Below are 12,843 nucleotides of genomic sequence, written 5' to 3'. Positions count from 1 at the left end.
TCACATAGACTCTGTAAAACATTCTTGAAGGGGGGGTTATCCACTTCAAACCTCCCTTTAGAGAAACCGGTACAATCTTGGGATTTGGCATTAGTTCTGCAAGCTCTAACAGCTCCCCCCTTTGAACCTGCATCTTCATGTGATGTAAAATATCTCTCTTGGAGAACTTTGTTTCTGATTGCAATCACATCGGCCAGACGCTTGTCAACTTCAAGCCGTATTCATCAAACCTCCCTAGCTTATCTTCCATAAGGATTAGGGTATCGCTAAGAACGAATTCTTCCTTTTTACCAAAAATGGTGTCAGAGCAGTCTATCAACCAATCTATTGACTTTCCAGTGTTCTTTCCTAACCACTCTAACAAGGGCGAGTATTGCCTGCTCTCCTTGGATGTTCATAGGCAAATACAATTTTTATCTGGAAAGAACAAAATCTACCCGTAAATCAGGCCAACTGTTTCTGGCTTTTTCTGGAACTGGACGAGGTCATCCTGTCTCAAAAGTTACATTGGCTTCATGGTTGAGAAATTGTATTACCTTTATCTGCAACAAAAACAATGTCACTTTGCCTCAGAGTGAAAGCACATTCTACAAGATCTATGGCAACTTCAGCAGCTTTCCATGCTAAGGCTTCCCTCTGATATTTGCTCAGCTGCGACTTGGGCCAAACCTCATGCCTTTATTTTTCATTACAAATTGGACTTGGTCTCCAGAGGTAGAGCTTCTTTTGGCTCCATGGTGCTCAGGAATGTCCTTCAATGAGGGCCACCCAGGGATACGGGCAGCTGGGGACTCTGTCCCATCAGTAAGGAATGAACGAAGATCAGCAGCATCAGATAAAGAAGTTATGTCTTACATAATGTTCCATCTGTGTTGTTGTTCTTCGTTCATTCATTACTTCCCACCCTCCGTCCCCCTCCAGAGGTACCATGTTTATCTCCTATACTCCTTTATTGTAGGTCTGTTATGACCAGAGATAGTCTATGCTTTTGTCTATCAACTTGCAAACTCGATCTGAGGTAACTGGGAGCAGAGCATTCTGGGTAGAACCGTGGCTCGAGAGTTTTTGGCTGACACAAGCTTGATATTTGGCCGGCTCGGTTCCGAGGACGGAAACAATAACCCATCAGTAATGAATGAATGCAGATCAACAACACAGATGGAATGTTATGGTAAGACATAACTTCTTTTTATGGCAAATCATTAAATATTGAAGCCACTGAATAGTGACATGTAATTGAGGTTTAGACTTCATATCTTGCAGAAAATGCATACTGATGCAAAACATGTCATTTTAGCAATGCTCTAAACTTATAGGAGCATTATTTAAGGTATGTCCGTGATTTTGAGCCATTGTGCCCCCATTATTTTTGGCTTTGTCCAGAATTTCTGTGCCAAGAGGTTGAGAAGTGTGCCACTAGGAAGTGGGTGGGGTTGGGTCCAATTGCAGGAGCCTTGATGGTTGGCAGGTAGGGGGAAGGACAAAAATGTTTCTGCTTGTTTTTTTTTTTTTTTTGTACTTTCCTCAAATATGTTTTTTCAGTGAGTTTGTCTTTGATGTTGGTGCTTTTAATTTATATGGATTCAATGAAGTTACATTTAGTGTTGTGACTGTGGATTAGCTGTCCTAAACCCATACCTATTGCAACATAGGTAGAATTTCATGAAAATTCACTGCAGACTCCTCTCTTAAATGGTTAGCTAATACGACTTCTCTCATTATTTGCAGATAGCTGTAAACATCTGCATAAATGAGGTGGATAATTTCTTTTCTTAGAACTAATTAACAGGATACAATCTTAAGGCGTTTTTAAGCCATGATAAGCACTCAGTAGTACACACAATGATAGGACTTTGCATGCACATGAAATTAATGTATTGTCAGTGCTATATATATTGTGCTGAGGCTGACTTCAATAATACTTCATTAAAAATGTGTTATACCCCGTGAAACCATTGTACGACAATGTCAAGTATTTTGTAGAGCTTTTAAGAGGAGATTTGTGAAGTTTAGAAATGAGGAAATTAGATGCATTGCCTGTCAGAAGATTGTTGACTAAAGTTAGCAATTTATTAGCAGAAATTAATAGTCTGATATATATATTTATATTTTTTTATTACAGCTGATAGATTTGAGTTCTCCTCTCATTCGTTTAAGTCCAGAAGACAAAGAAAATGTTGTGGATTCCCCTTTGCTGTTGCTGTGATTAAAGCATTTTTTCAACAAGATCAGAAGATTATTTAAAATGCAATTTTGTTGCACTGAGCACACTCTTCAGCAGATCTTTTTTCAGTGATGTTAACTTTAAAAATAATGTAAAATTTACATACTTAAATTGTAAGATGCAAAACTATAAAAAAAAAGAACATATGCAAGGACCATTAGCATATTGACGTTTGTAGGTTTAAAATTCAGACATGAATATCCAAAGACGTACTTTAGCAAGATTTGCCATTTTATATAGGAAATTGTGCATTTACAAGCATATATTGCTTTGTAAAGGCGGTCTTAGAATCCCCTTTTACAGGAAAAGGTGAATTAATATTAAAAAAGGATCAGAAAAGTTTTTTTTAACCCGTGTTTGTCTAGCATGTATATATGTATATGTGAATTATTTGAAGTCATTCCTTTTAGCAGGCATCTGAAATGGGAAGTTCAGTACTGAATTTTAATTTTTTACTAATAATGGACAGGGTTAGCCACCTGAATAGATTGCCATTGTTGGTGTGACACCCCAACATCGTATGCAAAACTAGGAAAAAGGAGGCTGTGGATGGATGGTTTTACTTTGCAGTTTCGTTCTCAAAATTTACCGTACCATCATAGGCTGTTAAGTTGTGCTCTGTTCTGAAGCTCTGCACTTAAAGTATATTCGGTGAGACTACTATCATTGAGCTCATGCTAAAAAGAAGCATGAGTAGAACTTAAAACCATCCTGTTCTAGAGTAGAGTGCATTTTCTGTTTAAAAAAATGCTGTGCTGAGAAGTATTTGTTTGTACTGCAGTTAACACACTGGAATAGGGAAGAGAAGCAAAGCTTCTGGTTTTAATTACAGAATTTTGCAGCTGCAAAAAACTTCCACATTTTCCATTTAAAACAAAATAACTGAGTGCCTGATCAGCATAGTACTACTGTGTTTTGTGTTGAATCATTTTAAAATATGGTACATTAAATTAAAAAATGAAGACAAAAATATATGTGCAGATTTTTTTTTTACTGTTTCTGTATTGTCTGATGCACTAAAAATGAATAACATTAAATAGATTATTATGGTATTAAAACACTGTTGGTGTACTCTCTTTCCTTTTTGGACTCTCAACAATTGGGAATAGCAGAGCGGTGCTCATAAAGACATTTCTCTGGAGGTATGTGTTTTATTTGGAAGTATTCAGTGGTGAAACTGCAAGCACTTGAATGAGGCAATCTAAGTATGAGTAAAAACTGATGCTGTTTGTCCTGCAGTATTCAATTATTGAGCCAGGCATTTTGCGAATACCAGTGGCACCCCCTGCTTTGAACCTGATAAAGCATTTATGGTTCTTGTCTGGGTTGGTGGACCACACACCCCTTTCAGCCATAACCCTGGACCAAAGAAAGCTACAAAGACTTTTACAGAACACAGATTTGCAAGTAATAATACCTGACAGAATTGGCACTGTGAGGAATAACTCACCCAGGGGGTGTTGAGGCCTAATGTTGCTGATGGGAGTGCCTCCTCATCCCCCAGAAGGTCCATTATTTCCCTCTAGTGCCTACCTTGGAGGGTCTTGCTCTTAAAAATGGGACTATATGATAAATTATTGTGTTTTGTTAGTATGTACATTTTTTTTATATTTTCAATGTGAAATAGCTCCTCCGAGTAATGTTTCAAAGTTGGTTTAGGATATGTAATTTATTGTTGGGGAAGGGTTTTATTACATCCAAAATACAAGTTAAGTAAGTTTTTGTCAATTTCTGCACCAACATTTGTACAGAGAGACTTGTGCACAAAAACAGATACAGAGGGAGACAATGTCATATATACAGTAACTTGGATTCTCTCGCATGCATGTGTGCATGCACACACTGTGTGCAGCTCATATGTCTGATTAGAATATAATGAATGTATAAAACCAAAACAGTGCAAACCCTTACTGGTGCATGCACACACACATGCATCTTGATTTTTGGTGCTTCAGTAACATTATTTATTTTTATTTTGCCTCATGCTAGCCACAGCTTTTTAAGAGCCATGGTCAGCGATGGAAAGAAATAGAGGACCCTTTGTAAATCCTGTTGCTGCAGTTACTTGCTTTAGTTTTTTTTTATTATTTTTCATGTACACGTAAAAATGCAGGTAAGAACCTGCACTTAATGAGATTAATCAATATCAATGCTGTTTTTGTTCTGCCTTATGGTGGTTTAATATGTTACCATGAAGCAGCAGGCTTCTTTTTATCAGGCTCTCTGCATGCATTAATGCCCTTTTGTTGTTTGTTCTCCAGCAGGGTATCATTTCCAGTGTTGCCCATTTTTCTAAATTGCAATACAACATTGGGTTGGTTACCTGACTGACACTGTACAAATGCAATAGTATTGCACTGTCATAAGCCTGTACGATATTTTAGATATCATATTGTTGGACATTAGGCTACAGTGACATTTTATATGTACAATAATACTTAAGGAGATGTAAAATGAGGTTAAGATATGAGGCTGTGTACATATGGTTAATGACACTGTACACCTCTAGGTGCCATTTGTTTAGAGTGATTTCTGCATTCCTCACAGTGAGCTAATATGTATAAGACTCTATATTTGGTGAGCTGCCTTATTTACATGTGTGCAGATTGTGAGTGATGCCTTAATACCACTTATGCGAGAGGGAGGCAACAAGGATGTCACTGGCACCCCAGGTGGCAGGGTACCACCATCTGTAATTTTAAAATGGAAGACACCAGTGGGGTGTGGATCCTTCTATTACCAGAAATGTATGAAGTAATGACAATAAAGTGCACTGTGTTTCAGTAATTCATGGAAAACGCGCTGTCCTACAAAGCATAAAGAGAATAAGTACTGCTGTCCTGCGTATAGACTTGCAACATCTACACTCGGGCTAGACTGCACACAGAACTGAGTCTTTGGCCAAGAAACTCCGGCCAGTCTCCCAGCTCTTTCTTTGAACCAATGACTTCCAGTTCCCATGCATCCATAGTTATTGCCTTTCTCATGCGAGCACACATGCACGTACTTCCCAGGAAAGCTGGCAGAATTCTACTAATCCCTAAACCTTTTCTTCCTGGCATGGTAGTACTACCACCACCCTGGAATAGACCTGGCATTCCAGTTACCTGCTGGTTTTATTAAGACAAATATAGATATACCAGTTAAATTGTTTGACTGGTAGTAGGCCTAAGCAGTTTAATTTGAGATGTTTGCCACACAGCTTTATTGGCCTGAATGAAACCATACAGACTTAAAAATTGTAAAGGTCATAGACATTCAGAAGCCATGTAGCTGAAACACCTGATGCCCTTAAGGGGTCATTTCTATATATCCCTCACACCCTCATTATAGGAGGTTTAAGGTATCATACAGTGAAAACTGTAGTTTGGCTGGGTTGTTATTGTTTTTTTACTCTGTGTGTGTGAGTAAACGTATACTGTGCATAGAGGGAGAGAGAAAAATGGATGCTAACCCCAAGCAAGAGCCTAAATGTGAATAAATGAACTTTACTTAATAGAATGATGTAAATATAATAAGGTCTGGGTGCTGAGCCTACCTCAATTTCTTGGTGACCTGTTCCAGCTTCCCTTCCAAATAATATCTGGTACCATCTAACAGAGGTACCTCAATGTCTGGCTGACTACTATCGCTTACTTCTCCCCCAGAAGTATCTCCTTTCAAGAGAAGCTCAGTACCTTTTAGCTGTGTGGCTCAAGTTCCTGTCTGCTACTCCTAATTAGCTCCATCTCTGAAGTAGTCATTGCCAACCCAGATGGAGAAGTAAGGTCTGACTGGGTGACCCCCCACCCCCCCGACAACCTCCATGCCTGGCTGCATGTAACAGCATTCTCAACATTGAGAAAGTTTATTCTGTATTAAGACATTAGCATGAAAATCCACAAGCAGCCACTTGCTTGTTACTTTGCTATCCTTCCCAGTCCATGAAGGCCAAAGGTATCTGAAAATGTTTCCCACCTAAGACCCTAACTGGAGTGAATTGCCCATGCAAGTGGTAGCATTGTTGAACCACTGCATGTTTTGATTGGTTATGTGTGAGGCTTTATCCCTTTTTGCAATGGCCTCCTTCACCTTCACCAGGAGAACCTATAGAGTTTGGTGATGTGTGCAACTGTCTAAACCCACCACTATTACAGTGCTAGTATTTTGTTCCTGAGATCTTTGTTATTCCCTCTGCCTTAGTGGACAATGAGACTGTACTCACCCAGTTTGTATCTGAAACAGTTAATTGCAAAACATGGGTATGTGCTTAAACCTGTGGCTCTCCTTTTCCTATGTAATCTCTGGGATAGTTTAGGCTGCTCCATGGGTTCCCCTATGCCTGCAGTGTTTGGTACCCCTCTTTTAGTCAGTGGCAGTCTGCTAGCAAGGTAACAGTCCCCTTTCATTGGCAGTGACATTCTTGGTCTGCTACCAAATCCTCAAGTCTTGGGCATAATACTAGGATTTTATCCCTGACCCAAAGATCAGCAAGCATTATAAATGTGGCGGCCTTATACCCACTCACCCATCGATGAAAATAGGTGACAATTTCTGCAGTATATCAGTCATACTGTCATCTGTCTTTTTCCTTAATTCCCAGCTTCTTTCTGTACAAGTTAAAAGCAAACCTTCTGGCATAATTTAAGCAGTCAACATCACCAAGTTTAGAAATTGCATGCATTGTTTTACCCGTCAGCAAGGGAGTTAAAACCTTACCCCAGTGTTCTTAGTCACCTTAGTGCTGATTCCCCACCCATTCAGAAACCCTTATAAAGCTATGCAAATCATTCCCCTCTTTATATTGAAGAAAAAGGTTTGTACTGACTTGGGTTTCTTGGGTGGGGTTTTCCCTCCTTCCAGTGACTCGTGCATGAATTGAGAATCTCCTTTTCATGCTGACATTGCTTTTCTCTCTTCTCTGCACCACTAGCAGTTGCATCCTCTCAGCTGTGTCAAGTTCCATTTGCTCCAACTGCCAGTCTCTGTAATTCCAGTTGGTCTTAAAGGTCCAAGTGTGATGGAGATGACCATCATTTTTCTACCTCCTGCACACTTTCAGTGCTGCAGTACATGCAAAGCTTCCATCTTCTCTCTCAACATATTTGCTTGCTTGGATTTCTTTTGCTTTGCATTCCTTTGTCAGCTGTGCCTCTGATATTTTTGTGCCTGCTCGTAAACTAAGCTGATTAAAAAAATAACTGTGCATAATTTAAACCTGTGTATATTATAGCTGGTGGCTGCAAAGATGAACACACACTCACACGTTTATGATAAAGCTCTTTTAGGCCAAATAACTTTAATTGCAGTACCCTCACCATTGTGATGGAAAGGTACTGTTGCCACCCAGAGAGCAGGATGCCACCCACTGTGATTTAAAAATGGCTGACACTAATGGGATTTAAATCAAACTACTGCGAACCAAGAGTGAAATAATAGCAAAAAAGTGTCCACATCTATTTCAGTAATTCACAGAATGCAAGTAACCCTGGGAGTATAAAAGGAACTATGCACTACTGTCCTGTGTATGGGTTTCCAACATCAAATTTAGACTAGACTGTGCCAGGCCACTTACAGGGATGAGTCTTTGACCAAGCAACACAAGGACCCTTTCTTACCACTTTCTTTGTAAACCAATGTTTTCTAATGTTCCACTGCCTATGGGAACTGCCTTTCACATATTTTCACACACACATTTCCCATGGAAGGCTGATAGCTGTGGGCAATTGGAGAATTCTTTCTTTCTGGCACAATAGTCTGTCTTCAACACTGGAATAGCCTGTGACTTCCAATTACCTGCTGCTGTTAGTTAAGCTAAATATGAATTAACCACTTAATCTTTTTCACTGATGGTAAAGGTAAACCTAAGCAGTCTGACAGACGTGTGCCACATAGCTTATTAATCAAACTGTGGATAATGCTTGCCCTCTTCTCAAATAAATAACTGTATAGGTTTACTATCAAAATGTCGCTGGTAAAAAAAAAAAAAAAACTGTTCGTAACACTGACACAAAACAATGAAAGTAAAAATATATATCCGATCAAACTGTCTAATCTGCTGAATGAATTCAGCAGATTCGACATTATCACCAAACAGATCACGTGATGTCCATATAGGAGCTCAGGTAAATGAAACCTCTACACCTCGCATCACGTTTTTTGCAGGGGGGCACTGTACCGCGATCTCTGTGCAGTACTTCGAGTTTGAATGCTGATATGAACTTTTTAACACTGAGATGTTAAGCAACACAGAAAATCGAACATCCATCTATATATGTGTGTGCGTGCACACAGAACCTGCATTTAGTCTAGATACTTGTTGACATTTGTTTAACTACATATTTGCTCGATATATGCAGATGGTCCAGAGGTGTACGAGATCAACAATCTCTGGGTAGGGAATTATTCCTTTTCCTCCTCAAAGTTAGTATATGAAATTAACAGGGATGTGGGTGGAACAAGGGGACTTGCCCCCTACAAAAAAATATATATTTTTTGTGTGTGAAAATTGCATGCGCCACGGTTCGCATGTATGGTAATGTGCTGACATTGATTTTATCAACCTTTTCCAGTCAACATTTCTGAGGTCGACATATGGGCTACTCAACTAAAGTGAGTATATGTATATATACACACACACACATACATGCACATTTTATATATACGTACATATATAAAATGTATAACATCTTTAAAAGAAAATCATGGATGTCGGCCATAAAAGCTTAAAGGTGAATAAGTGGTGGTGGTGCTGCGGTAGCATTGTCGCCTCACAGTTGGACATTGCCCGTTCGATTCTCAGTTACAGCGTCTTCTGTGTGTCGACATGCTTGAATGGGCCTTCCTTCATTGAAGGTTATGCGTTAGGCCCGGCAAACCAGCACGTGAAAGTCTACTGCCAATCAGCGGACCGGAGTTCCGCTGTGGCGACCCCTAACCGGGAAAAGCCGAAAGACACAAAAATTAAAGAAAATGCAGGTACATATGAAAATATGTACAGAATAGCACACACGAAAGTAAAATGCAATAAAAATAGGAAGCTTACAGAAAAATTTAAGCTCCAGATATCCAATGATGTCCTTTTAGTCTCATGTTGCAGTATTCCAACTCTTAGGTTTTCCTCTCTTGCTACCCAAACGTCGGCCAGTATAGAAAAGCTTGTATAGTCACTGCTGGGGATGTGGGACATCTGACGACTGAAGGAATGTGGGCCATAAAAGTGACATCTGCAAGTACCAGACAACAGAACTTGTCTGCTGCCAGTTGAACGTCAGCTGTTCCTGCCTTACTGGCCTTCTGATTGAAAATTCTAAGATAAGTACCCTACTGGGGATGTTTTGTTTCTTTTGATCATTGCATACATGTGTAGGTTCCTGTCATCCAGGAAGGGAAAGTGTAGGTGTGGTCTTTGGATATCCCAAAAAGACGCCCAAGGGCTTTGCCTTTTTTTGCTTAGGCCCTATGCACGACCATAAGTCCTGCTCCATCTGCCAGGCCTTTGCTCCAAAAACACTATGCAGCTGTCTGCACTCGTTAAAACAGTTATCTCGGTAATCAACACCTTGCGCACTTAGCTTTAGGTATGGATGGGCTGTGTGGTCAGCCCATTGGGCCACCTAAGAAAAAGGCCAAGTTTGCTAGGCCTGAAGCTTTAGCTGTGCCTCCTCCATCCAACATTTTTTCTTTGGCTGAGGTAAGCCTGGCGGATCAATTTGTCGCCACCGATGTGGGAACAGCGGTTACCACTGTGGAAGCCACAGAACTCAGTGTGGAAGGCACATCCTTGTTGGTAACGCAGACATTGGCTACCAGCAGCTAGGGGGAACCTCAGCTTGTAACGGCTGCCCAGATGGATCTCTGCACTATTTCACAGATCTGAATTCAGGCCTACCTTGGTTCCGACTCCCACTAGGCCTCCCCTCAAATGGGGAGAGAAAAGAAAACATGTTTCTTACTCAGCAGAGAGCCAGCCTGATTTGCAGGCTTTTTCTCAAAGCCTTTTTAATGCCTTCATGACTGAGGCCTACTACACCATTAGCCTCCCTGTGGTTCCTCCTGTGATAAGCCCTACACCTCAGACCTTGGATACTTCCCAAGCTGAACCTGAGGAATCCTCTGACTCTTCCTTAGAGGATTCCCTGTCTTATGTCTTCCAAATGCCATCTTCTCTTGGCTGTGCTTTCCTTGAAGAAGAATCGATTCCCTAGGTGAGGATCTCTCTTTTCGGGAGACCATTTCAAAGATGAAGGAAAATTTCCAATGGGATTCCTCTGAAATGACAAATTCAGCAAAGATACTGTTAACTTCAGATGGACTCCCCTGCCCCTTCAGCTATTCCCCAGGGATGCTTTTAATGCCGTATCAGTTAATCCAGACCCCCAACCTCCTACACCACGAAGGCCAGAGTGGGTCCCCCAGGAACCTTGTAAAATCTGATTCCTTGATCTGATGCTGTGTCATTATTTATCATGGATGGGTCTTTGATCCGAGACTGCAAACTGAAGGACAGATCCGGAGCTCAAGCTCCTCCCCTTCCCATTATCCCTTGCTGACCTACAACCTCAGATCTAATTTGCAACGGAAACACTCCGATGCGATTCCAGCAGCTCAAGCAAATAATTTCAGACAAGTGATTTAGGTTCTCTTTTTTTGGGGATGTTTTCTTCACTATTCACTGGTAGATGTAGCCTTCTATTTCCACTCTTTCTTTTAGGTCGCTAATTGGGATTTCCTTCCCTCCCGTAGTTTTTCTAAGTTTGTCTCTGTCCATTCCTGCCTTTTTCCTGGGTCCCTTTCCTGAGCTTTGGGTTAAGGGTATCTAGCTGTCTCCTTCCCCCTTTTGTGTGTGTTGTTTAGGAGAGAGAGAGACCTGGAGATTGAATGTGACATTTGCGCCGCATTCAACCCCAGGGCTGTCATGGATCACAAGGAATAAACTCCTGCTCAAGGGACTTGCCACCTCTAGCCTCTGGTTCCCCCTCTGAAGTCCCTTTGGATCCCAAAAGGAAGACCTCTTCCTCGAGGGATTCCCCTGCAAAAAAACAAGGCTGTTGGATGGCAGATCTAAGGATCCAAGCCCATCCTCTGATCCCTGGAGACCCTCGGATCTGACTCTTCACATGCCAGTTTTGGATCCAAAGTGTTTGTCGGATCTGTATTGGGTGCAGACGCTCTGATGGTCTCATCAGATCCGATAATCGGACAGTTCTCCCTCAAGGTCTAGAAGTTCGTGAGCAAGGCACATGAGTCTGTCTCCCTCCTGAGACTGCAGGACAGTGTCAGGGTCTCCGGCCAGGTTAGGACATTCTTTGGTGTACTCCAGATCTTCCAGAAGTCTGCTCCCTACTGATATGGATAGGATGACAAGTTTAGTTTACTCAAAGCCCAAATTGAGTTGGGTTTGTTACCATCCCCAGCTCAGTTGCCCAGGGGATTTTCATCTGCGGGACTCTACTCTCCTCATCTGACCCCCCGGGTTTGGATTTCCAGGATTGGAATGTTCCCTGTAAGAGGCCATATGTGTCAAGCATTCCCCCCTTACTGACATCATCAGGGTCCCAGGTGGTCTCTGTTCGGTGCCCCCAGAACTGGCTGCGCCTCAGCCCTGTGGGGTCTACGTAGGTTCCCAGGGAGTGGAGTCAGACCTGGAGTTTTTGGATCATTCCCTCCCCTTGTGGACCTCTGCGCTGGACAACATGGGGCTGATATTGTCTGGAGACCGGCGGTAGGTTAGAGTCCCTCCTTCCGTCTTGTATGACTGTGGCCATGGGGGAGGAGACTGAGGGTTTGTCCAGCCCATCGGCCTTCAGAGTGGTAGAGAGGACCTTCTTCAGATGGGCAGTTGCCTCTCATTCGTCTCTAGGTCCTACCCAGCCCCTCTTGACTTTGGTTCATAGGTAGGTACTAGGCTATTGGCCCTAGGACCTATATAAGCCTAGCCAAACAGTACCCTGGCTTTTGCCACCCAAGAAAATCATTTTCTTGTGCCCCTGTTAAGCAGAGCCACAAAAGTGATCCCCGGGGTGAATTTCCTATCTCCCATCCAATCAAGATTTTTCTTTGAGTGCTAATAAGGAGCTTTGTTTGATATAGATTGTTCCAGAGTTTGGGAAATCTCTGGGACAGGAATCTATCCCTCCAGCATGTTCTGTTTATTGTGGTGACAAGGTTTAGGTCCCTAGAGTGTGTAGTTTGGAGGGATTGGGATTTCTTTAAGTGGAGCATGTCCAACAGCTCTGGGTTTGACATAGCTTTGTATATTAGGCAGAGATCACCTCTGAGTAGACAATATGCGATGGAGTAAAGCTGGTGGTTTTTCAGATGGTCTGCGTAGGGCATCTGTTTGAAGCCGGTAATCCTCTTTGTGAGGTATTTCTGCGGCCTTTCCAATTGTTGTAGATGTCTTGTGAGGTACATACTGAAAGGGGCATTGTACTCTATAATGGGTCTAATGAGTGATGAGTAGAGGGGAACGATGACCTCTTTTTTTTTTCCTGGATGAGAAACCTTTTGTGATGTGTGCTACGTAGAAGGATTTCCTGACTACTGTGGTAATGTGATTATCAAAGGAGAGACTACTGTCCACCTGTGTCCCAAGGTCTCTTATCACACTTTCGGTGTTAAGTATACTACCGCCTATG

The 12,843-nt window shown here is 41.7% G+C and overlaps 1 protein-coding gene across 1 annotated transcript in view; it reads left to right on the top strand.

Moving 5' to 3' along the window:
• GTSE1 (G2 and S-phase expressed 1) overlaps positions 1–2,752 on the top strand; it is a 999,478-nt gene extending 996,726 nt beyond the window's left edge. The window contains exon 10 of the mRNA XM_044087269.1: positions 2,123–2,752. Coding sequence (XP_043943204.1) covers positions 2,123–2,206 — 84 coding nt within the window. The 3' untranslated portion in view covers positions 2,207–2,752. The remainder of the gene's footprint in view (positions 1–2,122) is intronic.
• The last annotated feature ends 10,091 nt before the right edge of the window (positions 2,753–12,843 follow it).

The sequence above is a fragment of the Protopterus annectens genome, chromosome 11.part0, assembly GCF_019279795.1.
Source record: "Protopterus annectens isolate FY-2018-M chromosome 11.part0, PAN1.0, whole genome shotgun sequence".
Classification (NCBI taxonomy): domain Eukaryota; kingdom Metazoa; phylum Chordata; order Ceratodontiformes; family Protopteridae; genus Protopterus; species Protopterus annectens.
This window is presented reverse-complemented; position numbering and strand designations above follow the sequence as displayed.